Source organism: Felis catus, chromosome D4 (genome assembly GCF_018350175.1).
Source record: "Felis catus isolate Fca126 chromosome D4, F.catus_Fca126_mat1.0, whole genome shotgun sequence".
In the NCBI taxonomy this organism is placed as follows: Eukaryota; Metazoa; Chordata; class Mammalia; order Carnivora; family Felidae; genus Felis; species Felis catus.
The window spans coordinates 86,453,251-86,477,860 of record NC_058380.1 but is presented as its reverse complement, the minus strand read 5'-3'; the positions used below and the strand labels follow the sequence as shown (position 1 = coordinate 86,477,860).

The 24,610-nt window shown below is 48.7% G+C and overlaps 2 protein-coding genes across 6 annotated transcripts in view; one reads left to right on the top strand and one right to left on the bottom strand.

Annotated features, from left to right (window-relative positions):
* The window catches only part of SLC25A25 (solute carrier family 25 member 25), a 35,428-nt gene extending 16,953 nt beyond the window's left edge, over window positions 1-18,475 (bottom strand). Inside the window, exon 1 of one of the 4 annotated variants that reach the window (XM_023242759.2) lies at window positions 18,114-18,475. In XM_023242759.2, coding sequence (XP_023098527.1) covers window positions 18,114-18,368 — 255 coding nt within the window. In that variant the 5' untranslated portion in view covers window positions 18,369-18,475. Of the gene's footprint in view, window positions 1-14; window positions 820-18,113 lie in introns of those variants that run through there. The other 3 variants (XM_023242760.2, XM_019816595.3, XM_003995915.6) reach the window with 3 other exon arrangements.
* Window positions 18,476-18,636: 161 nt separating this feature from the next.
* NAIF1 (nuclear apoptosis inducing factor 1) lies at window positions 18,637-24,287 on the top strand. Of its 2 annotated transcripts, XR_002148525.3 has the most exons (3): window positions 18,637-20,080; window positions 21,768-23,479; window positions 23,563-24,287. XR_002148525.3 is itself a non-coding variant. In XM_019816594.3 (2 exons), exons 1-2 carry the CDS (start codon window positions 19,570-19,572, stop codon window positions 22,238-22,240), a joined length of 984 nt encoding a protein of 327 aa, XP_019672153.1. In that variant the 5' UTR covers window positions 18,637-19,569; the 3' UTR covers window positions 22,241-24,287. The 2 variants fall into 2 exon arrangements, 1 of the variants encoding a protein (XP_019672153.1); XM_019816594.3 differs by having other exon boundaries at window positions 21,768-24,287.
* The last annotated feature ends 323 nt before the right edge of the window (window positions 24,288-24,610 follow it).

Below are 24,610 nucleotides of genomic sequence, written 5' to 3'. Positions count from 1 at the left end.
GAGGTTGCCATTACCTTAGGAAATTGCTCTGCAGGTCCGACCACCAGCAAAATGGTGGGTCTCTTTTCCGTGGCCTCAGCCCTTCCGTCCTGTTTCCCCAAAAAGCTTGACATCTGGTCTCCCCGAGCTGGAGCCGGGGTGCCTCTGACTTCATTATCGTTCCCCTCTCTGGAGCCTTGGCACCCAGCCCTAGGGAGAAAGCTGGACAGAAAAGGCCACAGCATCTGCAACATCACGGCTTCCTCCCAGTGTCGCCGGCGGTTGACTGTTCCACTTGTGAGGAGGGATGTGACCACAATACCAAAGATCTCTGGCTACGCGGCTGCTCGGAAGACTAGCCTGGGGGGGCTGTGAGGCTGAAAGCTCGGCATGCAGTGGCTGTTTCCTGCTTTTTCAAATTTCCTAGCACTGCTGTCCTGCCTGGCCTGAGAAGGGGCTCCCTCTAGGAAGAGCCCTGCCGCCGAGCTGCTGGCGTTGAGAGAGAGCAAGCAGACGGAGCTACTTCAATAAAAACTCACTCTTGCAGATGGATGGTGATCGAATGATTGGCTTTTTTCAAAAAGCTAAAAGCAATAGCCCAACAGATCTCTCCTGGAGGCAGAAGCAACTCGGAGGTCCCAATTATTCAGCAGTCCTCGCTCAACTAATGATCATCACACGAGCCAGGACCGGGACCCGAGCACCCCGTTTGCGTCTGCAATCTCACTGCAGCAGGGCGCGGCCAATCACCTCTGCCGACACTACCGAGTTCATTATCCCAACCAGCAACGGCCCTCCAATCACAGGCGGCCGATTCCCTGCATGCGGCCGGCAGTTCTGCAGGGAGGTGCTGATGGCAACCGCCAGATGAGCCTCCCATCTCGCAGGACCCTCCCGGTGCTGCAGCCACCCCCCCACCCCCGCGGGAGCCCAACTTCCTCCTCTCCGCCTGCTTGTTTCCGGGATGACTTTCACCATCAAGGTTAACACGATCAATACACCTTGGCAACACCTCCTGACACATCTAGCAACACTCTTCGTTGCCCCATTAGCCCGTTCTCTCCAACTGCCGAGCACAACGCACGCCATACCGGCTACTCACTCTCCCATGTCTTCCTCTACACCACGAGCTGCTTAAGGACGGGGGCCAAGTCACACATCTTTCTCCCTCTAGTACCCAGAACCAGGCACAGATGAAGTCTGTAGACTGGAGGGAGTGGATGATCATGAATAAAAGTGAAGTTACATTTGCTTAAATGTTTCTCAATTTACTAGCCAACATAAGCAGTGACCAGTCCCCCCCCCCCCCCGCCCCCTGCAAAGCGACGCTTTGATAAGGGTGTTCCCAGCCATTCTTTTAAAAACACAAGCGTGAGAAAATTTTCATGAACTGTGTTGGGGAGAGTGTACGGAAACACGCACCCTCACACGCTGCCGTGAGCGTGTAAATCAGTACAACCTCTCCCACGAGGAAGTTAGTCATGGCTTCCAACATGTCAAAAGCACAAATCCTTTGATATAACAATTCTGCTTTAAGGGGCGCCTGGGTGGCTCAGTCGGTTGAGCCGCCGACTTCGGCTCAGGTCATGATCTCACGGTCTGTGAGTTCGAGTCCCGCGTCGGGCTCTGTGCTGGCAGCTCAGAGCCTGGAGCCTGTTTCGGATTCTGTGTCTCCCTCTCTCTGACCCTCCCCCATTCATGCTCTGTCTCTCTGTCTCAAAAATAAATAAACGTTAAAAAAAAAATTTAAACAATTCTGCTTTTAGCGATTTATCCTGCGGATACATTTGCACCCACGGGAAATCACATACCCATATATGATATATGTGTGATACATATACATGTAAGGATAAAATATGAGGATATATATATATTTTGCAGCTGTGTTTATAATAGTACAAGTTTGGAAACAACTTCCAGGTCCTTGACAAGAGGAGCAGGTACATAAGATTCAGGCACACCCACACCTATCCAACTGTTATTAAGACATTTCTACCTACTGTTATGGAATGGCTTGAACATATCTTTTTAAAATTTTTTTTTTTTTTTAGCGTTTATTTATTTTTGAGACAGAGAGAGACAGAGCATGAATGGGGGAGGGGCAGAGAGAGAGGGAGACACAGAATCGGAAGCAGGCTCCAGGCTCTGAGCCATCAGCCCAGAGCCCGACGCGGGGCTCGAACTCACGGACCGCGAGATCATGACCTGAGCTGAAGTCGGACGCTCAACCGACTGAGCCACCCAGGCGCCCCTGAACATATCTTTTTAAATGAGAAAAGCAAGGTGCAGAAGAAAGGGGGTAATACGCTGCCATTGGTTTCTCAGTGTGTATATGTGACAAATTATCTCTGGAAAGACACATTAAAAATTAAGAAGGGGCGCTCTTTTTAAATATTAATAAATATTAATAAAAATTAAATGCGTGTTCTCTCAAAAACGAATAAACATTAAAAAAATTGAAGTATGGGGCGCCTGGGTGGCTCAGTCGGTTAAGTGTCCGACTTCAGCTCAGGTCATGATCTCACAGTCCGTGAGTTCGAGCCCCGCGTCGGGCTCTGTGCTGACCGCTCAGAGCCTGGAGCCTGTTTCAGATTCTGTGTCTCCCTCTCTCTCTGATCCTCCCCTGTTCATGCTCTGTCTCTCTCTGTCTCAAAAATAAATAAACGTTAAAAAAAAAAAATTGAAGTATGGTCTGGGGCACTTGGGGGCTCGAGAGGAGAAAGGCAGGTGGTTTATTTTCACTAAATATCCTTAGAGCTTGTGAAACTGAATCATGTGCATGTTATGACCACACACGCGTGCATATGTACGTAACTACAATTGTTTAAAAAGAAAACATGAGAAGCGAAAGCAAGATGGCCAAGCTTGCTCTGAAAGCTGAGGGGCCTGCATCAGTTGCCTTCTCACTGGAAACACGGACCAACCTTATTTTGAAGTAGTTTTGTGTGTTGACTAGATGTATAGTCTTTGGAGCCAGACCCTACATGTGAATCCAGGCCACCCCTTACTAGTTGCGTGAATAATGTTGGTCAAGCTACTTTAGCTCTCTGTGCTTTAATATCTGTGCAAAATGGAGATGGTAAAAGAACTGTATTATTACTTCACAGAATTTGTTAACCATGAAATTAGATAATTAGCTCTCGGGACATCTGGGTGGCTCAGTCAGTTAAGCGTCTGACTCGATTTCAGCCCAGGCTATGATCTCAAGGTTTGTGAGATTGAGCCCTGCATCCAGCTCTGTGCTGAGTGCATATCCTGCTTGGGATTCTCTCTCTTCCTTTCTCTCTACCCCTCCCCTGCTCACGTGCTCTCCCTCTGTCAAAACAATAAACGTTTAAAAAATTTATCTATAAAGCATGTATAAACAGTACATGCTATTTTATTTTTTAAAAGATATTATTTTTAAGTAATCTCTACACCTACTGTGGGGCTCGAACTCACAACCTTGAGATCAAGAGTTGTGCACTCCACTGCGTAAGCCAGCCAGGTGCCCTCATACTAGCTATTTTATTGACAGAAAGTGATTGCGAGTTCATGAAATTAATAGTTTTAATACTGAAGAAGAATCAGTCCAGAGCCCCAAACCCTCAACAAATTAGTAATCCTTTAATGAAGATGAATCTCGTTTTTAGGCACAAGGGGTCTGTCGAATTGGACATAGCAGTGTTTCGGGCCCCCGTGTGCAAACACAAGAGAAATCGCTTATGTAATAGACTACTGGCGTTTCATTTTATGGGCTCTTCCATCCCACAGAACTGAGCAAACACTCTAGGGCTTTCCAGCCCAGATGGAATAACAGGGACTGATTCATCTTTCTGCCAACAGGCAACGAGACAGTGACTCCTGAGAGATCCACACAAATGAGGCAAGCCCTACAACCTGCCCCAGCTTCATGGCTGGAGTTACCAGGCTGTGATGCAGGGAGAAGGCACCCAGGTAGAGCCCAGCAATCTCCCCATGCTGAAGGCAAGCAGCTGGGGGGCCAGGAAGGTCAGGGCAGCTACAGCAGGACCAAGGACCGGGGAGGAAGGAACTGCACAGACAGTGAGCTCTGGGGAGCTGCTGAGGGCCCTCCTAGAGTCATGCAGCCTGCCTGTGAGGACACTGCCTGAGGGTGGGAAAAGAACCATCCAAAGGCATCCTGTTCCCACAGGACAGAATAGAAAACCTCACAATATAGGGAGGTTTGGGAAGGGAGTCCCAGAATGAAGCTCAAAAATATTCACAGTAATATGAGACTATACAGCACCTAGTAAAATAAAATCCAATGAAAAATTAACAGGAATGCAAAGAAACAGGAAAAAATGACCCATATGGAGGATTGAAATCAGTCAGTTGAAAGTGACTCAGAAATGACATGTATGATAGAACCAGTACACAAGAATACTCATAGGGGCTGGGTGGCTCAGTCGGTTGCGTGTCCAGCTTCGTCTGGGGTCATGATCTTGTGGTCTGTGAGTTCAAGGCCAGCGTCAGGCTCTGTGCTAATAGCTCAGAGCCTGGAGCCTGCTTCGGATTCTGTGTCTCCCTCTCTCTCTGCCCCTCCCCTACTCATGTTCTGTCTCTCTCTCAAAATTAAATAAACATTTTTAAAAAAGGAAAAATAAAAGAAAAAAGAAAAACACACTGGATGGTTTTAGCAGCAGATTAGACGATGCAAAATAAAGGAATAAATGAGCTTGAAGACACAGCAATCGAAACTTTCCAAAACGAAAGAGAGGAAAAAGGCAAAACCAAAAATGAACAGAGTATCAGCGAGCTGTGGGACAACCGCTAACAGGTTAATATGAACCGGAGTTCAAGGCAGGCACAGAAAAAACATTTAAAGAAATAATGGCTACATTTTTCCCAAATTCATTGAAAACTACAAATCCACAGATTGAAGAAACTCAACAAACCCCACGGATAAGAAATATAAAACAAACAAACAAACTACATTCAGGCACACCAAATTAAATTTCTGAAAACCAGTGATAAAGAGGAATATCTTAAGAGCAGATACAGAAAAAAAGATCCAATACATACAGAGGAACAAAGATAAGAATATCTGGGGACTTTCCCATCAGAAACTGTTAACCCAAAAAAACACCCACTGAAAGGAAGGCAAAATAAAAACTTTTCAGGCTTATGAAAGCTGAAAGATTTTCTCACCAGCAGATTTGCGTTACAAGAAATATTAAAGGAGTCCTTTAGGTAGAAGGAAGATCTAGATTTACGCAAAGGAATGAAGAAGACCAAAATAGTAATTGTATAGGTAAATATAAAGGACTTTGTTCTTATTATTTAAATCTCTGTAAAAGATAAATTTAAAGCAAAAACAAAACAATGTATCGCGGGCTGATGACATACGTAGAAGTAAAAATATATGAGAACAACAGCCCAAAAGCTAGGAGAATAGAAATAAAAGTATGGTTGGCCCTTGAACAATGCAGAAGGTTGGGGCTCCAACCCTGAACAGTTAAAGATCCACTTTTGGGGTGCCTGGGTGGCTCAGTCGGTTAAGTATTCGACTTCGGCTCAGGTCATGATCTCGCAGTTCATGATTTCAAGTCTGGGGTCCAGTTCTGTGCTGGCAGTGTGGAGCCTGCTTAAGATTCTCTCTCTCTGACCCTCGCACCCTCTCTCAAAATAAATAAATAAACTTAAAAGAAAAATCCACTTTTAGGGCACCGGGTGGCTCAGTCGGTTAAGCAACCGACTCTTGATTTCGGCTCAGGTCTTCATCTCATGGTTTGTGAGTTCGAGTCCCACATCTGGCTCTGTGCTGACAGTGCAGAGAGCCTGCTTGAGATTCTCTCTCTCCCTCCCCTTCTCTCTGCCCCTCCCATACTCTCTCAAAATAAGTACAATAAATTTTTCAAAAATCCACTTTCGATTCCCTAAAAACATAGTAAGTCTACTGTTGACCAAAAGCCTTACCGATAACATCAACAGTTGAGAAACACATATTTTGTATATGTATTATATACTGTAGTGTTAATAAAGCTAGAAAAAGCAAATGCATTAAGAAAATCATAAGGAAGAGAAAATATATTTACAGTACGGTACTGTATTTATTTTTAAAAAATTCATGTAGAAGTAGACCACCGCAGTTCAAATTCATGTTGTTCAAGGGTCAGCTGTATACTAAGATTCCCCCCCCCCACCCCTTTTAAGTTCATTTATTTATTTCGAGAGAGAAAGAGAGAGGAAGCACGGGCACAAGTGGGGGTGGGGCAGAGAGAGAGGGAGAGAGAATCCCAAGCAGGCTCCATGCTGTTAGCGCTGAGCGCAGTGTGGGGCTCCATCTCATGGACAGTGAGATCATGATCTGAGCTGAAATCAAGAACTGGATGCTTACCCAACTGAGCCACCCAGGCCCCAAAGATTCTTAAAGTATTTAAAGAATTTTTTTTCACGTTTATTTATTTCTGAGAGAGAGAGACAGACAGACAGAATGGGAGTGGCAGAGGGGCAGAGAGAGAGAGGGAGACACAGAATCTGAAGCAGGCTCCGGGCTCTGAGCTGTCAGCACAGAGCCCAATGAGGGACTCAAGTCCACAAACCGTGAGATCATGACCTGAGCTGAAGTCCGGTGGGTAACCTACTGAACCACCCAGGTGCCCCTCTTCAACTATTTAATATAGTATCAGTTAAGTTAGGCCGTGGTAGGTTAAAAATGTATGTATATTATAATCCCTAAAGCTACCATCAGAAAGAGAGTTACAGCTAGTAAGGCAACAAAAGAGACCCAATGGAATCATAAATAATACTCAACTGACCCAAAAGAAGGCAGAAAGAAAGAGAAGAGTAGATGGCACACATAGAAAACAAATAGCAAATAAAAAGGTGGTAGATTCAGGGGCGCCTGGGTGGCTCAGTCCGTTAAGCGGCCGACTTCGGCTCAGGTCATGATCTCAGTTTGTGGGTTCGAGCCCCGCGTCAGGCTCTGTGCTGACAGCTCAGAGCCTGGAGCCTGTTTCGGATTCTGTGTCTCCCTCTCTCCCCCACCCCCACTCTCACTTTGTCTCACTCTGTCTCTCAAAAATAAATAAATGTAAAAAAAAAAGGGGCGCCTGGGTGGCGCAGTCGGTTAAGCGTCCGACTTCAGCCAGGTCAAGATCTCGCGGTCCGTGAGTTCAAGCCCCGCGTCAGGCTCTGGGCTGATGGCTTGAAGCCTGGAGCCTGCTTCGGATTCTGTGTCTCCCTCTCTCTCTGCCCCTCCCCCGTTCATGCTCTGTTTCTCTCTGTCCCAAAAATAAATAAAAAACGTTGAAAAAAAAATTAAAAAAAAAAATTAAAAAAAGGTGGCAGATTCAAACCCAATCATACCAATAACAACAGTAGATACAAGTGGTTTAAACATCCCAATTAAAAGGTAGAGATGGTCAGTTGGGATTAAAAAAGCAAGATCTAGCTATATGTTGCCTACAAGAAACATTTTTTAAATATAGAGATACGGGGCGCCTGGGTGGCTCAGTCAGTTAAGCGTCCAACTTTGGTCCAGGTCATGATCTCACAGTTCATGAGTTCGAACCCCGTTATCAGGCTCTGTGCTGACAGCTCGGAACCTGGAGCCTGCTTCAGATTCTGTCTCCCTCTCTCTCTGCCTCTCCCCCACTCGTGCTCTGTCTCTCTTTCTCTCTCAAAAATAAATAAACGTTAAAAAAATAAAAATATATATATAGACCTAAAAATAGGTTAAGAATAAAAGAATGGACAAAGATATACTGTACCATGTTCATATTAATCCAAAGAAAACTGGAATGGCTACATTACATTAGACAAAGTAGATTTCAGAGCAAAGGACGTTATGGTGGGCATTTCATAATAACAAAAGGGTCAATGCATCAAGAGGACATAAGAAGCCTAAATGTTTCTGAATCACATTGTAAAGCCTCAAAATACATGAAGCAAAACCAACAAAAGCATAAGGAAAAGGAGACAAATGCACCATCACAATCAGAGATCTTAACACCATTCTTTCAGTAACTGGTAGAACAAGTAGAAAATCAGCAAGGGCACAGAAGGCCTGGTTGGGCAACATTATCCACCACCTTGACCTAACTGGCATTTATAAAATACTCTACCCATCAAGACTGGAATACCCATTCTTTCAAAGTATCCACAGAACAGATTCTGGCTCACAAAACAAGTCTCACTAGATTTAAAAGGGTTCAGCACGGGGTGCCTGGGTGGCGCAGTCGGTTAAGCGTCCGACTTCAGCCAGGTCACGATCTTGCGGTCCGTGAGTTTGAGCCCCGTGTCGGGCTCTGGGCTGATGGCTCAGAGCCTGGAGCCTGTTTCCGATTCTGTGTCTCCCTCTCTCTCTACTCCTCCCCCGTTCATGCTCGGTCTCTGTCCCAAAAATAAATAAACGTTGAAAAAAAATAAATAAATAAACGGGTTCAGCTTGTACCAAATATGTTTTTTGACCATAGTGGAATCAAATTAGAAATCAATGGCAGAAAGATACCTGGAAAATACCTAAATATTTGGAAACAGCGTAACACAACTCTAAATAATCCATGCGTCAAAGGAGAACTCAAAAGAGAAATGAGAAAGTATTGGGGCACCTGGGTGGCTCAGTGGGTTAGGTGTCTGACTCTTGATTTTGATTCAGGTCATGATCTCACAGTTTGTGAATTTGAGCCCCACATTGGGCTCCGCGCTGACAGTGCAGAGCTTGCTTGGGATTCTCTCTCTCAAAATAAAAAATTTTTTAAAACTTAAAAAAAAAGAGAAAGAAATGAGAAAGTATTTCAAATGGTGTGAAAGCAGAACACATAAAAATCTGTAGGATGTTGCCAAAGCAGTACTTAGATGGGAAAGCCCATACTAGAAAAGAAAGCCCTCAAATCAGTGACGTCAACTTCCCTCTCAAGAAAGCAGAAAAGAACAAAATAAACCCAGACTAAGCAGAAGGAAATAATAAAACTAGGCAAGGGAGGGGCACCTGGGTGGCTCAGTCGATTGGGCATCTGACTTCGGCTCAGGTCATGATCTCACAATCCAGGGAGTTCGAGCCCTGTGTCGCGCTCTGTGCTGACAGCTCAGCCTAGAGCCTGCTTCGAATTCTGTGTCTCCCTCTCTCTCTGTCCCTCCCCTGCTTGCACCCTGTCTCTCTCTAAAATCAATAACCACCACCAAAACAAACAAACAAACAAACAAACAAAAAAAAAAAAAAAAAAAAAAAAAAAACTAGGCAAGGGAGAGACAATGCCTTCTTTATCTTAAAATCTGCACCTAAGACAGATCAATGAAAATTTGTTCAATCGCATCCTTTGCCAGTATTTTTATTTTAAAGCACTTTCTCTTGTATCTTTGGTTTCCTTGTGGGTTAATGTGGTACACTGCTCTTCTTATATCACACATCATCACCGAAACCAGGGGTACCGGGTGGACGAGTAGTTTCTTTTGGGTTACATGCAATTCCTATAATACAATTCTTCCACACTTAGCTTTCTTGGGTAAGAGAGCTCACCCATATCCAGAGACCGGGCTAGCAAGTATAACCCTCCCATAATTATTGCTTATACACATCCACAGAACCTAGTGAAGAGGGGGCTAATCACCAGCAGAAGTTACCCACTCTTCCAAGAATCCAGAAAACCAATTTTGCTGGATTAAAAACAGGATCTCCCATACTTTTTTAAATTTTTTTAAAATTTTTTTAATGTTTATTTATTTTTGAGACAGAGAGAGACAGAGCATGAAGGGGGGAGGGGTAGAGACAGAGGGAGACACAGAATCGGAAGCAGGCTCCAGGCTCCGAGCTGTCAGCACAGAGCCCGACGTGGGGCTCGAACTCACGGACCGCGAGATCATGACCTGAGCCGAAGTCGGACGCTCAACCGACGGAGCCACCCAGGCGCCCCTCTCCCATACTTTTCAAAGAAAACAGATTCCAATGGAATCGACGCCCCCGTGGGAACCCATTCCACATTATCCTAAGGAACTGCCCAGGGTGCAAAAGGCCCCTAGAGCAGGGCACAGAAGAACAGCTAGAGATTCCTGAGGAGTCTTGTAACAAGGCAGAGAGGGATTTCCCACGACTGGCTCCAGAGCCACGTTCCACGTCTGTGTCTACCAATTTAACTACCTACTACCTATCTTAGCATTATTTACCATCCAGAACAGCTGTTGCCAAAGGGAAGCCTATTAACACTTTTTTTTTTTAACTGAAAAATGAAGCCAGATTTTATTTGACAGAAAGCCAGACCGATTTGCCTTGAAAATGAGGACTGGCTTGGCCAAGTGGGTTATATGGAGACAACGAGGCGGAGCCAGGCACTTGCCTCCTTTGGCATCCGTGAAACCAAGGCATCGAAGATGACAGTTCTGCAGTGATGACAAAGGTGAAATCCCCCACTTTATTTCCATTTTAGGAAGTAAAACCAAAAACGCTAGCTTTGGCGAGAAAAAAAAAAAAAAAAGTCCCCGAAGGACACTCCTTTGACTGTGGGAAAGTGAAATGCACTTCTGGAGAAAACTCCTGGGAGGGCTTCTGTCTACTGGTGAACAGCCAGTCCCCACTGAGGCCCCAAGTTCAAGGTCAATGCCTACGAAGATGTCTTTTTCCCTTCTCTAAAAGAAAGTTAGAGGCGTACCAGATTAACCCGATTTTCAAGCATAGGATTTTGAGATGTGACCCGTAAATTAAAGGTCTATGGAAGCAAGAGATCACGTGGAAACATGGCATAATATTTCTGGGGTGTGCTTTTAGAAGGGCAGGATTCTCCTTGCGGCAAGTGTTAAGGGGGAGGGGCAGGATGCGGTACTGAGGCCAGCCAGTGAAAACCCAATCACCCAAAATGATCAGAAATTTCTCAACCAATCCAAACTTGATCAGTGGGAGCCAAACCCATGGGCACATGCTGAGTCAAATTTCTGCACCCACTTTATCTTTATCCACACCTTCTCTTCTCCCACTCAAAAAGGCAAACCAGCGGATTTATTATTAAGGCAACATTAAATGTTTTCAGTTTCTTAAAACTGATTTCAGGATCACAGACTCAAACTGAGATTGGATGAACGGTGCAAAAATAGCTCTCCCCAGCTGCTTGCTCTGTACCGAGTGAGGACTGCAGAGAAGAGCCAGGACAGGGGTGTGAAACCCAGCCACCCCTGCCTTCAGCAAAGACACTGCTTGAGGTGTGAAGGGCAGCCTTGGGAATTCTGTGTAAGCCTAACTGGTTTATACCAAACCAGTTCTTAAGAAACAATTCAGAAAAGGCATATTTTAGCTATAGATTTATTAGATGCTACCTCTTATATTGGTTAAAGAAACTCTAGCAAAAGTAATAGCATCTCCCATGTGAATGAATGAAATAAGGAGTTAACTGCATCCATAAATGCATTGTCACTAAGGGGTGCTCCAGGGACCTTACCTTCCCCCCTCTAGTGCATCTGTTGACCCTGGACAAGTTGTATTAGCCTCTCTGGGCTGCCAAGAGGGGAGACCGAACTGGACAAACCTTGAAAACCTTTCCAGTTCCAACATCGCATGGATTCAGACTCAGCCTAAAGGCTTTAACCAAAAGGAGAAGCAGGTTTTGCACACGCGGGACGGGGGGGGGGGGGGGGGGGGGGGGGGGGAAGGCCAACAGATTAATGAAGGTGGGGGCTGTAGCCGGCTGGTTTTAACCAACAGGACTATTCAACTTTGTCACCCACAGCCAAGATTTCACAGTTTGTGCTCGTTCTAAACTATCCTCTGCCCGCCTCTTTTCACCCTTGGCATTTCAATGGCCTTTGAGAGTTTTCCAACACAATATAGGTGGTTTTCTTTGTGTTTTGGTAAGAAGAGTCACACGTCAGACTCCAGCCGAGGAGGGAGGGCTGGAGGAAAGAAGGCATGAGGCCAGGGGTTGTTGGGAACAACGTGGAAGGCTTCACAAAGCAACAGCAGGAACAGGGACAGCCACCATCTCCAGTTTCCCCTTTGGCCCTAGAAAATGAGTCATGACTCACCTCCTTTTCAAGTTTCCTGGCCTAGAGTTTAAAGCAGATAAGAATCTCCTTAAGCTCTACCTTTGTATTCATTTATTTACTTTATTTTTTATGAAACATTTTTTTTTTTAAGTTATTCAGTCCTGAGAGAGGGAGACAGAGCGGGAGCAGGGGACGGGCAGAGAGAGAGAGGGAGACACAGAATTCAAAGCAGGCTCCAGGCTCTGAGCTGTCAGCACAGAGCCCGACCTGGGGCTTGAACCCATAGACTGCGAGATCATGACCTGAGCCGAAGTTAGACACTTACCCGACTGAGCCATCCAGGCACCCCAACTTGGAAGGTACACCTTTAAGACAAAAATTTCTCCTTTTTTTTTTTTTTTTTTCCTTAAGGTATTGTGTTGAGTCTTTTATATCTCATACTTAGGAAGAGTGTACCTATCATTTTAGTCACTCCTTCCTGGGCACCATCAGGGGTCCTAAAATGCTGAGCGGGTGTTATAGGCAGATGCGTCAATGTCATGAACTGGGAAAATAAAAGTTGCAAAGCCTTGAGGTCTAGTGAAGTATCCACAGCCACGGAAGCAAGGAGGCAGCGCGTGCTAAGCTAAAGTAGGCGGAGTCAAAATCCTGCACTCTGCTACTGCCTTTGCCTTAAGCCAGCCTGACCTCTGAGTCTCAGTCCCGCTTTTGCAAAATAACGAGGTTGGCGAGCTTATCTCCAAAGGTTTGAAGTCAGCTCCACTTGAGCTTCCATTTTCACAACTTCAAGGTGAACTTCAGACGTCAGAGAAGGCCATCCATGGCTCACGAGGCGGGCAAAAGGCTTGTGAGAGCCCATAAGGGCCCAGTGCCATCCAGGGGAACATCTGGGCTAAAAAGACTTCCTTAGCTGTAGAGTGAGTCTACCATTTCAGAAACTTCTTAAGAGATTTCCTGCCAGCAGGGCTTCTTTGTTTCCATCTTCCTCAAGTCTGCCGGGCCCAGCAACCCACATTCCTTCTCGAAAACAGAAGGCCCTCTCAGCTGAGAGGAAGGAGACCTGGGTGCTATACAACCTTAATTACCGATGTCCCCAGACATTCTCTTTCCTTCTGTTCCACTCTTCACCTAGGCAATCTGGGAGACACTGTAGCTGACTACAACCAACGCTGGGCATCTTATTTTCAAAGACTCAGTGGACGAGAAAGTTACTTTGTGTTGAACACCTAGGTATCAGACACTCTGCTAGGCTCTTTATATACTTTATCTAATTCAATCGCACAACAACCTTAGGAAATAGGTATTCGTACCGCCATGTGTCTGATACGGAAACTGAGGCGCGGAGAGGTTGAGGGATGTGTTCAAGGTCACACGGCGAGCAGGCAGCAGAAACAAGTGTTGCACCCAGGTTTTGTACCACAAATCCTGTGCTGGGCTTTGTGGTGTTGTTGTTTTTAAGTTTATTTACTTATGTCACTAATCTCTACACCCCACGTGGGGCTTGAACTCCCAACCCCAAGATCAAGAGTTTCATGCTCTTCCAACTGAGCCAACCAGGCGCCCCTGTACTGAGTTTTTGAAAACAGTTTTATTGAGATAAAATCTGCACACCATACAAATCACCCATTTATACAATTCAGTGGTTTTTAGTGTATTCACAGATAGGTGCAACCATCACCATGGTCAACTGTAGAACATTTTCTCACCTCAAAAAGAGCCCCCAAGACCTTTAGTTATCATCTTCTTATCTCTCCGTTCCCTACCCCTCCCAGGCCTAGGCAACCACTAGTCTACTTTCTGTCTTTATAGCTTTCCCTATTCTGGACTTTCGTATAAATGGATCACATAATACATGGTCTCTGTGACTGGCTTCTTCGACTTGGTGCAATGTTTCCGAGGGGAGTCTGTACTCCCATGGTATCCTGCCTCAGATGAGGGACCCCGAAAGGTACAGACAGCATATCAAGAAATGCATGATAAAACCTGCCTTTAGCAGCAGCAGAGATTATAGAAAGATAAGACAGCTGTTTTCAGATACTTACAGAGTCCTCGGATCGCTTGAGGCAAATGGGTAGCATTTGCAGATGCGAGCAGACTGTCTGACATAAGAAAGAACTCACAATGACCCCGACGAGGTCCACAATGGGATGAGCCGGACGGCTGGCCGTCTATGAAAGATGCCATAGGAGGAAAGCTCCCCACACTAGGTGGGGAGGCTGGCCTCTGATGGCCAGTGACCCTCCCAAGACTAAATTCTTTGATTCTCCCAAACTCATATTAGTATAAGAAGAAATGGTTAAAAATGAAAAGTCTGCCCAGATTTAGGTTAATGAGACTAGTCCAAATGGATAAGTAGAGTTGTGTTCACCAGATTCACCTTGAGGCTGTACTCAGCAGGACTGGAAATGAATACCAGCAAAGTTACTGTTTCTCTCAGTCCCCTGTGGTTTCTGTGAGGCTCCAACAATTAATGACTCTTTGAACATCAAAGGAATCCAGCTGCAGATCCAGATGAGGCCCACCCTGGTATATTCCTGTTTTATCATTTGGTCTTAGGATGGGGTACCTCATTCCACCTTTCCAAATGGTAATGAATTAAAAAAAAAAAAAAAAAAAAAACCTTCTAGTTGACTTGATAATTACTGCAAGCCAGGAACCAATTTTGCAACAATAAAACACAATCAGTTTAATATACGAATTCAATCCAATCTGCAAATAGCATTTTTCTTTTTCTAATGGGCCATTATATCATATTATATTGTATCATATCATATCATATTATATTATATATTAAATGTTGTCCATCCCCTTTTTATGATAAGGCTCTTTCTTCTGCAGATGATCTCACCTAAGTCTGGCTATCTAGGTAAATACCTTCCTCACAAAAGGCCAAACATTTAAAAGGTATAGAGTTCGGGGCACCTGGCTGGCTCAGTGTGAAGAGCGTGTGACTCTTGAACTCAGGGCTATAAATTCAAGCCCCACATTGTGTGTAGAGATTACTTAAAAATAAAACCTTTGAAAGAGAATAAAGTAAAAGGTATAGAGTTCAACAGTACCTTCTGGGATTAAGCAATACCAACTTGACATTGGTAATCTTCTATTCAATTATTTCAAGTCAACAGATATTGCCTCACTATACGCCGCTCAGGTCAGGGGGAGAATTAGGGCAGGGTGGATTCTCAGTTTTGGATAGGATAATCTCTGGATAATCTTGAAATCTATTTGGGGAATAACAGATGTGGTTCTAAATGGATCTCTCCTCATCTTTTGTGGGCCCGGGACGGAACTCTCCGTGTGTCCCTCGGAAACAGGTAGAGTTAGAGAGGAGTGGAACAGGAATCAGAAGACAGTTCCAGTTGCTTCTCTGGCGTAATTCCTCAGTGGCCAAATGGTCCTTTCGGACCTCTGTTCCTTGCTCTGTAAAATGGGGTGAAAACACGGTCTTGCTTCCTTCACCACGTCATTGTGGAGCTCAAACTCCACGGCGCCTACGCCAGTCTTTTGAGTGAGCAAACTCAACAGGTCTTCTGGAATCCTCACCTGCATGAAACACCAGTCCCTTAAGAGGGCCCACAAGCCTCAGCTGAAGGGACAACTGTTTCCATGTCACCCAGATTGCGTGCTCTAATTGGCTGCCTGAGCTCTAACCGAGGTTTCAAATTTGTTTTAAAACAAAGATGATGTTTGGTCACATGCAACTGCCGAAATAGGCAATCTATAATTAGCTCCAGCTGAAGCCTCATCTCCCAAAGTCACTACTGTTGTCGTCATCCCTTTTCTTTCTTTAACAAGCCCTGCCCCTCTTTTGTCCTAGGACGGGCTTCTGGCTCACATGCCCTTTACAAAGAAGATTTCCCTGGCTGGCTGCCATGGGTTTCTCTGCCCACTTCCATTTTAAGTTATTTTCCCTCAGCTGTCCCAATTTCTTCTGAAATAAAGGCAGGTGCCAAAAAACGGCTGGTTCGTGTCTAAAGAAAACTTGGCTTGACCTGTTGTAAGCCAGCAAGAGGCTTTGTGTAGTCACATGGCCTGGGTTCACCACCACCCACTGATAAGCACTCACAGTGGAGTCCTGCACAAGCCCTCGCATCTCAGACTGGCCCTCTGGGTCACGTGAAGAAGCTACCAAAATTTGATATGGTGTTTTCCAGTGCCCCGTTTCGGACAGAAGGGCCCCCAAATTCTCTTTTGGTTTTGCTAGCTCTGCAAAACTGCAACACCGCTTTTTCTGTATGTAGCTAATACTGATAGAATTTCGACAGGAAGTGGTATGGGGGGGGGGTTCACGAGGGAGCATGTCTTCCTGTGGCCCACTTATTTACAAAAAAAGGAGGTTCTCTAATACTTCAACCATTTGCCACAGGATGAACTTGGATGTAAGTGGCTCTTGGATGTAAGCGGTAACTTGGATGTAAATTGGTTCATTCTGTGTGTCTCAAGCAGAAAGAGGTGTAGAAATAGAGTTCACACTAAATCTACACACCAAAAGAGTAATAAGGAATTGTTCCATGTCACAGAACTGGGATAAGTCAGAGTCCAAGATTTTAGAGCCAATGTGACCCCAAGGGGCAAAGCTCCCTTTGGTTAATTGAAAAAGTTTTCTTTTAACACCTGAAAGAAAAACGGTCACTTTCTCCTTATATGCCCTTACAAATTTACTACCAAAAAAAAAAAAAAAAAAAAAAAAAAAAAAGATGAGCATCAATATCAGATGTATCATGAATTACAGTTGTGGCACAAAGCATGGCATAAAAATATTGAGTAACTCCTGCAGCCAGATGCCCTCGATGTGCCTGGCAACACATGTCAGGTGGGCAGGTTCACGAAAGCAGAAAGGTTCACATAGGCTCACACTTCACTGAGCCCAGACCCTCTGAGTTTAGCCATCCTGTCTTTCCAAGTGACTTATTCATCAGATATGTATGGGAAAATATCTAGCTCACAATGCCATTTTGTGTAAAACTCAGAAGAAGAAAAAAAACTTAAACTGGTCTCTAAGCCTCTTGGACTTACCCAAAGATTCTATCTTGCACAGTGTTACTTTTGGTCTTCCTAGGCTGATCTTAAGTGGGTTAAATACCTTAGATGTTGATCCAATATACTGTGGGCAGGAGTTAAAAACACCTTACAGATACCCACCCAACCAACAAATGGATTTAATTCACTGGTGTATTATCAGACTTTTTTTTTCCACACTTGGCGATGAGAGATTCTCCAATTGTTTTACGTGCAAATGGTCCAAACAAACTAAACTCACAAGAGAAACAGGTTACTAGGTAAAGCACTCGGAAGTTCTAGTCCAGGCTGGAAATCAGGTTAAGCCACACTGAATCAAACACTTGGGAAGAGTGCCTGAGACTACCAAGTCAGGCCGGGCCGGGAACACACCATGAGAGACAGAAGGGGAAGGGACAGCCTCTGCTTGAGGTTCTTACAAAGAAAGGACAGCACTTTTCTTTATGGCCCCCCATCCATCTTCTGTCCCCCCATCCTCCTTGGCCAAAGCCCACTCCAGAACAGGAATAACGACATCCTAGGTTTGCAACACTTTCACTTTTAGGAAGACTTTCCCCCCCAGATTCTTTCAGTCTAGATCACTAGCCCATCTTCTGGATAAGCACGTCAATGGGGATGAGCCTAAACAATGAGAACTGTCAGTCTTCACCCACATCCTCACAGAGCTGCCTCAAACCCCAGTTCCCATTTTTTCTAACTCCCACATGCTTCTCACAGGAACCAGATCAGGGCCCACGGCTGGCATGGAAACGAGAAGGGAAGGGAGGGGTGCCGCTGGAGGATGGATGAAATAGTCCATGGGGGGTAGGGGAGAGCATCAAGCTTAGCTTGGAAAGTCAGTGGGTGACAAAAGGCGACTCCCGAGACCTGGCCTTCTACTCTGGGGAAAGCCTAAGCAAAAAGGGCTATTGCCCACCAGACAGCCCCAGACGGTGCCCACCTGTGCCCACGGAGAGCCTTTCCCCCCGGCCCTAGCACCCACAGAGGTCAAGAAGCAGCTCCACTCCCACCAAGGCACAAATTGGGTGTTCTACCCAGCCCAACAGGCGGTCCACCAGACCTGCCACGCTCCCAGGGGCTGCTCAAGAAGCCGGGCTGTTCAGACCTGTCACCAAGCAGCCCAGACCTGTCACCCCGAGCCCCCGGAGCTGCGGCGCGAAGAAGCCCCCTCCCAGACCGCGCGGACTGCGCGCGCCGCCTACCCGAAGCTCGCCCTCGGTGCGGTGCAGTCCCAGGCGCCGCAGTCCCACGGCCAAGTCGTTGACACACAGGCCGCCGTCACGGTTGACGTCGAGGGTCTGGAAGAGGCTCCACAGGCGCAGCCGGTGGTCCGGGCCCCCGCAGACGGCGCCGCCGCACGGGTCCACGGACGCCGGCGACGAGGCGGACGACGAGGCGGCGGTGGCGGCGTCCGGCGGCGGGGAAGCCACGCAGCGGCACAACACACTGCTCACCATCGGGCGCGAGACAGGGGCGCCGGGCGCGAGGCGGGGGCGGCTGGCCGGCGGGGAGAACGCGGAAGACACGCTGGAGTCCCCAGACCGCGAGCGCGGGATGGAAGAAGCCGGCAAGGGGGCGGGAGGGGCCGCTTCCGGGAGCCCCGCCCCGCCGCGCGCCGCCCTGTTGGCCACGCCCCCAGGCGCGCCGTGGGCCAGTCACAGGCCCCGACGGCCCCCTGGGCGGGGCGGAGCCTCCCCGAGGACCGCGCACGCCGCGGGCACTGCGCGGATCAATGGAGAAGGCGGGGCGATCCCTGCTCAGCCTGCGGCCGATTCAAATTGAAAGAGGTGGGGATTGGCTGAACTGGGCCAGAGAGAGGAAGTCACGCCGTGATAGGCAGAAGTTCTGTGACTAGCAGGCGGAAGGCCCCGTGTCCAATTTCCATTGAGAAACGCTGTTTAGGCTGAGGAATCGTAAGGCTGGGAGGAGCGGTCATGTACGGAGATATCGTAGTCTCGGGTGGGAAGTAGGATTTGTGTGAAGAGCACTTGTGAGCTGAGGCTGCAAGGCAGAGTTGGCCCCCGTGAGTAGAATTAAAAAGTAATTGGCCAGTGGCTCAAGGCCAAAAGCACTAGGTATCCTCAGGAGGCCGGGTTTCGGTAATCGAACTCCCTAAACCACCAATAAAATAGCTGAATTTAACGGCGTTTAATAGTCGTAATACTGACGATTGAAGGACAGCACGATTTTCCAATGGAAGTGAATAAAGGCAGGTGGGCGGAGCGCTCTGTAGCGACAGACCAATGATCAGGCCAATACCAGCAAATAGGCGTGTCCTTTAGCTGAGCGACAGATCACAAGAACCAGTGATCGACGTGATGCCTGAGCCGCGGCCAACCAGGAGGGCACGTTCCCCGGGAGAAGGTCTGGGAGGCGGGAAAAGGGGAAGTGGGCGGATCTCCGCACGCCCCGGCGGAAGAGGCAGATTCAGGAAGCCATTACGCAGCTGGCTGGCAGCGGCCGGGCCGGTCGGGGCTGGGCCCTACGCACTTTGCGTAGCGAGGGGGGTTACCAAAGGCCTGGTGCTTGGCCTTGGGCAAGCCCGGCCTATCCCCTGTAGGGGGGTGGGTGAGAGGCGAGGTTGAGGAAGAAGAGAAGGGGAATTGGGGCGGCTGGGGGGATTATAATTTCTTTAAAAAGGGAGGGTGGGGAGAGGCCATGGCCGTCCCAGCCAAGAAGAGGAAGATGAACTTCTCTGAGCGAGAGGTGGAAATCATCGTAGAGGAGCTGGAACTGAAGAAGCACCTGCTGGTGAACCACTTCAACGCCGGGGTCCCTCTGGCTGCCAAGAGTGCGGCCTGGCACGGCATCTTAAGAAGGGTCAACGCGGTGGCCACCTGCCGCAGGGAGCTGCCTGAGGTCAAGAAGAAGTGGTCTGACCTCAAGACCGAGGTCCGTCGCAAGGTTGCCCAGGTCCGGGCAGCGGTGGAGGGTGGCGAGGCCCCAGGGCCCACTGAGGAGGATGGAGCCGGTGGGCCTGGGACAGGTGGTGGCAGTGGCGGCGGTGGCCCAGCTGTAGCCCCCGTCCTGCTCACCCCCATGCAACAGCGCATCTGCAACCTGCTGGGCGAGGCTACCATCATCAGCTTGCCCAGTACCACAGAGATCCACCCCGTGGCCCTTGGACCCACAGCCACTGCAGCCGCAGCCACTGTCACCCTGACACAGAGTGAGTGACCTCTCCCGCCCAGTCCGTCGTGCATAAATGGGAAGGGCCAGCCAGAGCTGGGGCAGCCCGGGGAAGGTTGGCTGCCAAGGGTCAAAGGTCAGATGGGAGTCTTGGAAGACCACCCGGCCTTCCGAGAGCTCCGCAGACAGAAGTGATCTTACTCTCTTTGGGACTTCCTCAGCACACAGTCTGGACTTCTGATGGGCTGGATTGCTCTCAACTGTTTTGCCATCATTCGTGTCCATGACTGACTGAACTCTGTGGTCCTTGAAGACAGAGACCATGTCTGTATCCCCACGGGACTTATCACAGGGCCTGGCACATAGTAGGCAGTCAGGACATATTTGTCGAATGGACAGATAGATGGGAATAATAATACCCAAGTAAGGCATCGATTCTGGACAAAGACGTTCTGGGTTTTCAGTGCGGCAAACGTTCATCAGGCATTGCTCAGAAACCTCATGGTTCCTAGCGTTAATCTGTTCGTTCACTCCTCAAACACCAGCACTTACTCCATGTCAAACATTGTGCTTGGCACCGGGATTTGGATTCCCAAGGTGTTTAAAATATAGGCCAGCTATATTCTAGTAGGACAGATAAGACACACATGAATAACCGTAGTGTCAGTCAGGAGAACCTAAGGACTCAGAAGGAAGGGGCTTCCTGATCGGGGTGGGGACCCAGAGCTGATGTTGGCACTGAAGGATAGAGAAAATTGACCTTTCCCACAGGCGTGGAGGCCCAAACAGCCCACCCAGAATTCCTTCAGAGGTTCTCAGCTGTGAATGACGATGGTTTGGTTGGATTTTTCAGTTCAGATAAGGGTTTGTACCAGTGACCGTGAACTGCTTGTTTGTGCTGGGCTATTGGCCTGTATCAGTCAGTGAGCCTCAGTGGGGCTCTGGGGAATTGGGTGTGTGTGTGAGTACCATCCCCCCCTGCAGCCATATTTTCTAAGGATAGCAAGGTGGGAAAGAGGATCGAACGCTAGTCTAAAGCAGTTGCTCCTCTAGAACAGGAAGGACCTCTAGGTATTCCTTTGGCCAAGGAGACAGGAGGCATTTATTGGACACTTCAGCAACTGCTTGGCCATAAAAGAAGGAGGGAGATAAGGCGAGTGTGGCTGCAAACGCTTCAAGCAGAGTCCCACCCAAGATGGCTGCTGAGTGCTGGCACTGGAGAGCATGTGGCCCTGCCTTTATCGGCTGGAAGCACCCCAGTGCGGTGGTTCTGAGCAAGTTGGACTCCGGTGTTAGGGAGACCTGGGCTTGCTTCCTGGGCCTGTTGAATAAACTGCGTAACCTTGGGCGAGTACTCCACGTTTTTGAGTCTGTTTCCCCATCTCCAAAACGGAACACGACAGTGCCTGCCTCTCTGTGTCATTCTGAGGATTCGTCGAGCTAACGCGTGCAAAGGGCTTAGCACGGTGCCTGGCACATAGTAGGCGCTCTGTGCACCAGCATTGTTATCAGCATCTTTGCTTTTGCCTGATCTGGGACTGGTCCTGTGGTTACCAAGTAGATTCTAAACGCTTTAGATTCTAGATTTATGCAAGAAGAGCTCTAAAGCCAAAGGACCTGAATTCCCCCAGAATAGGGCTTAACGGCCTCCTCCCTGCCCTGTGTGGCCAGCTTCATTCTTTCCAGCAGGTGACCTGCCACTGCCTTTGCTCTTTCTTCCCCCACAGTCCCCACGGAGACCACCTATCACACGCTGGAGGAGGGAGTGGTGGAGTACTGTACCGCTGAGGCGCCCCCACCCCTGCCCGCCGAGGCCCCGGTGGAGATGATGGCTCAGCACGCTGATACCTCGGTCAAACCCCAGGCGCTCAAGAGCCGCATCGCCCTCAACTCCGCCAAGCTGATCCAGGAGCAGCGAGTTACCAATCTGCACGTGAAGGAGATCGCCCAGCACCTGGAGCAGCAGAACGACCTACTGCAGATGATCCGCCGCTCCCAGGAGGTCCAGGCCTGCGCCCAGGAGCGCCAGGCCCAGGCCATGGAGGGCACCCAGGCAGCGCTGAGTGTCCTCATCCAGGTCCTCCGGCCCATGATCAAAGATTTCCGCCGCTACCTGCAGAGCAACACGCCCAACCCCACTCCCGCCTCTGACCCTGGACAGGTGGCCCAGAACGGGCAGCCCGACAGCATCATCCAATGAGGACGGGGTGGCGCCAGCCTTCTGCTCTGTTTGGGTGACGTCACTGTGGTCTTGTACCTGGGTTCTGTGACTGGCCACGTGGACAGCTCTCTCTTTGATAGACTGTTAGGGGTCCGCAGTTTCGGAGGAGTGAGGGAGACCGGGAAGAACTTGTTGGGCTCCTGGGACCCGCACTCTCTTACCCTCACCACTTGAGCTGCCTGGCTGACAGCCTGAAGACTGGTTAGGTGGGCGGTGGGCGCTGGTGAGGCTCCACACCTTGTCATGAGCCAGGGCTTGGGACACGACCCAGACCCTGTCTAGGACAACTGTAAGGGAGGTTCTCACTGGGGGCCGTCTCCCAGCCGGGGTCTGTGCTGAAATTCTCCCCCCTCCCCCCACCCCCCCCAACCCAACCCAGGGTCGTCGTTTGGAATAAGATGTCAGTGGTGCTGGCAGTGACACAATACCTTCTTCCTCCCTAGGGAGGCAGAGTGACTAGGCCTGAAGAGGAAACTCCACCCTTTTCTCCTTTGCACCGTGCCTCAGTTCTCAGGGGATTCTAGTCAATCTGTGCTCTCCCCACCCCCCACCCCAGCCCGGGCCTGACAGGGGCCCCCTTGGTATATACCCTGAGCTGCCTCTGCATTACACCCAGGATGGGGCCCGCTGGGCTCAGGGATGCTGGGTGCGGTGGGGACAGCTTGGCCACCGTCTTGTCCTCCACTGCATCCCTGGGCAGCCCTTTAGTGGTTTGTCCTGACGGCTCTTGACTCAGGTCGGGCATCAGGCTTTAGGTGCTGTAAATTCGAGAGAAAACAGACCCGCGTGGAATCGTGTTGTTCCCCCCCTCCCCCCCAACCCGCCCCTGCAGTGAATCTGAGGTGACCGGTTGGCTTCTTCCAGAAGGCTTGCTTCAAGCCAGTTGTCTTTATTCTGTACCACGGACCCCTTCTGGGAAAGGGGGCGGGGGAGGGGGGGGGCAGCTCTGGCCACACCCTTCCTCCTTTCCTCTCTACTGACTCCACGATTCCGAAACTCATTGTGGGGAAAAGCCTCCTCAGCATCACGCCCCGGACTCCCTGTCCCACTGTTCAGCGCCTCGTGTTCCTGCGGGACTCCCACTGCCTGGCTGGGCGAATCTGAAGGCCTGATTGGCCCCGAGTGTCTGAGGCGGGAGAGCCAGAGCTGACCTAAGACGCGGGACCTTTGACTTCTGTGCTCGGGGAAGAGCAGACCGACCTCGGAGTGCGGAAGGAGGTAGTGTTCCCTGTTCCGTCTTGACGCTCTGTCACCTTCTGTAGGGAGTTTACCCAGATGGCATTTGTCTGTTTCATTTTCAGAATCGCCATCGATCACCGAGACGCTCGCATCTCCCCAGATCATTCCCCAGGATTGCCATTTTGCTGCCGGTGCCTTGGCCACGCGTGACCAACGGTTGCAACTCGAGGCTCCGGATCTCAGCTACACCGTGGAGGTGCTGCGCTTCTGGGCACGTACGTTTGGAATTGCTTGCTCTGCGGTTGCAATCACCCGAAGATGCTCCCAGAGATGGTCGGGAGGTGACGGCAGTACGGTACGGTCCGCCCCCCCTGTGGAGCACGGGTGCAGCGTCGGCTACAGAGCAATGGAGAGGAATCAGGCTGGTGAGGGGGTGAATGGCGGAAAGAAAGCTCCGCGGGCTGGAAAGCAGCAGCCCCTGGCAGCCTGGGCACGCTCCCTCCGTGGAGCCCGACAGCCCTGGCCGGGAAGCTGTGGAGACTTCCTGAGGACTTGCCACTTGGTTTGGTTTTTCTCTGGGGTTGGCAACCTGAGCCAGTATTGGATCTGTTCCAATTGGGTATAAGGAGGAATCCTGGATCACTTAAACTGACTGCTGCTTTCCAGGTCATAATTTTAAATTAAAAAAAAAAATGTATCATTTTTTTTTTTTTACACATATCCGTGTCTTTATTGGTTATAGGTGGAAGAGATATGGGCTGGCAGAGAGCAGGGGCTGGCACAGTATGGCCCAGAGGTCATATCTGGCCCACCACCTGTCTTTGTAAATAAAGTTTTATTGGCCACAGCCACAACTCTTCATTTACTTAATGTCTGTGGCAGGTTTTGTGCTACAATAGCAGAGCTGAGCAGTTGTGACAGAGACATCTGGCCCACAAAGCCAAAAGTATTTACTCTCCTTTATGGAAAAGTCTGCCTATCCTTGGTTTAGGGCAATGTTTCAGACTCTGGATGAGAATTACTTGGGTAAACATATCCCAAACCTGACCCCCACGTAAAACCTAAAAGAGACTCCTGGAAGGAGAGCTCTAAGAATCTGCTTTGTAAACAAGCTCTCTGGGTGATTCTGGTATTTCCTGAAGGTTACAGATGAACTTTGCTAGAAGACTT

Excerpts from the sequence above, each read along its gene's own strand:
- NAIF1 (XM_019816594.3), top strand. The coding sequence starts at position 19,570 with ATGGCCGTCCCAGCCAAGAAGAGGAAGATGAACTTCTCTGAGCGAGAG. Across the intron at positions 20,081-21,767 it reads CACTGTCACCCTGACACAGA|TCCCCACGGAGACCACCTAT; the intron begins GTGAGTGACCTC and ends CTTCCCCCACAG.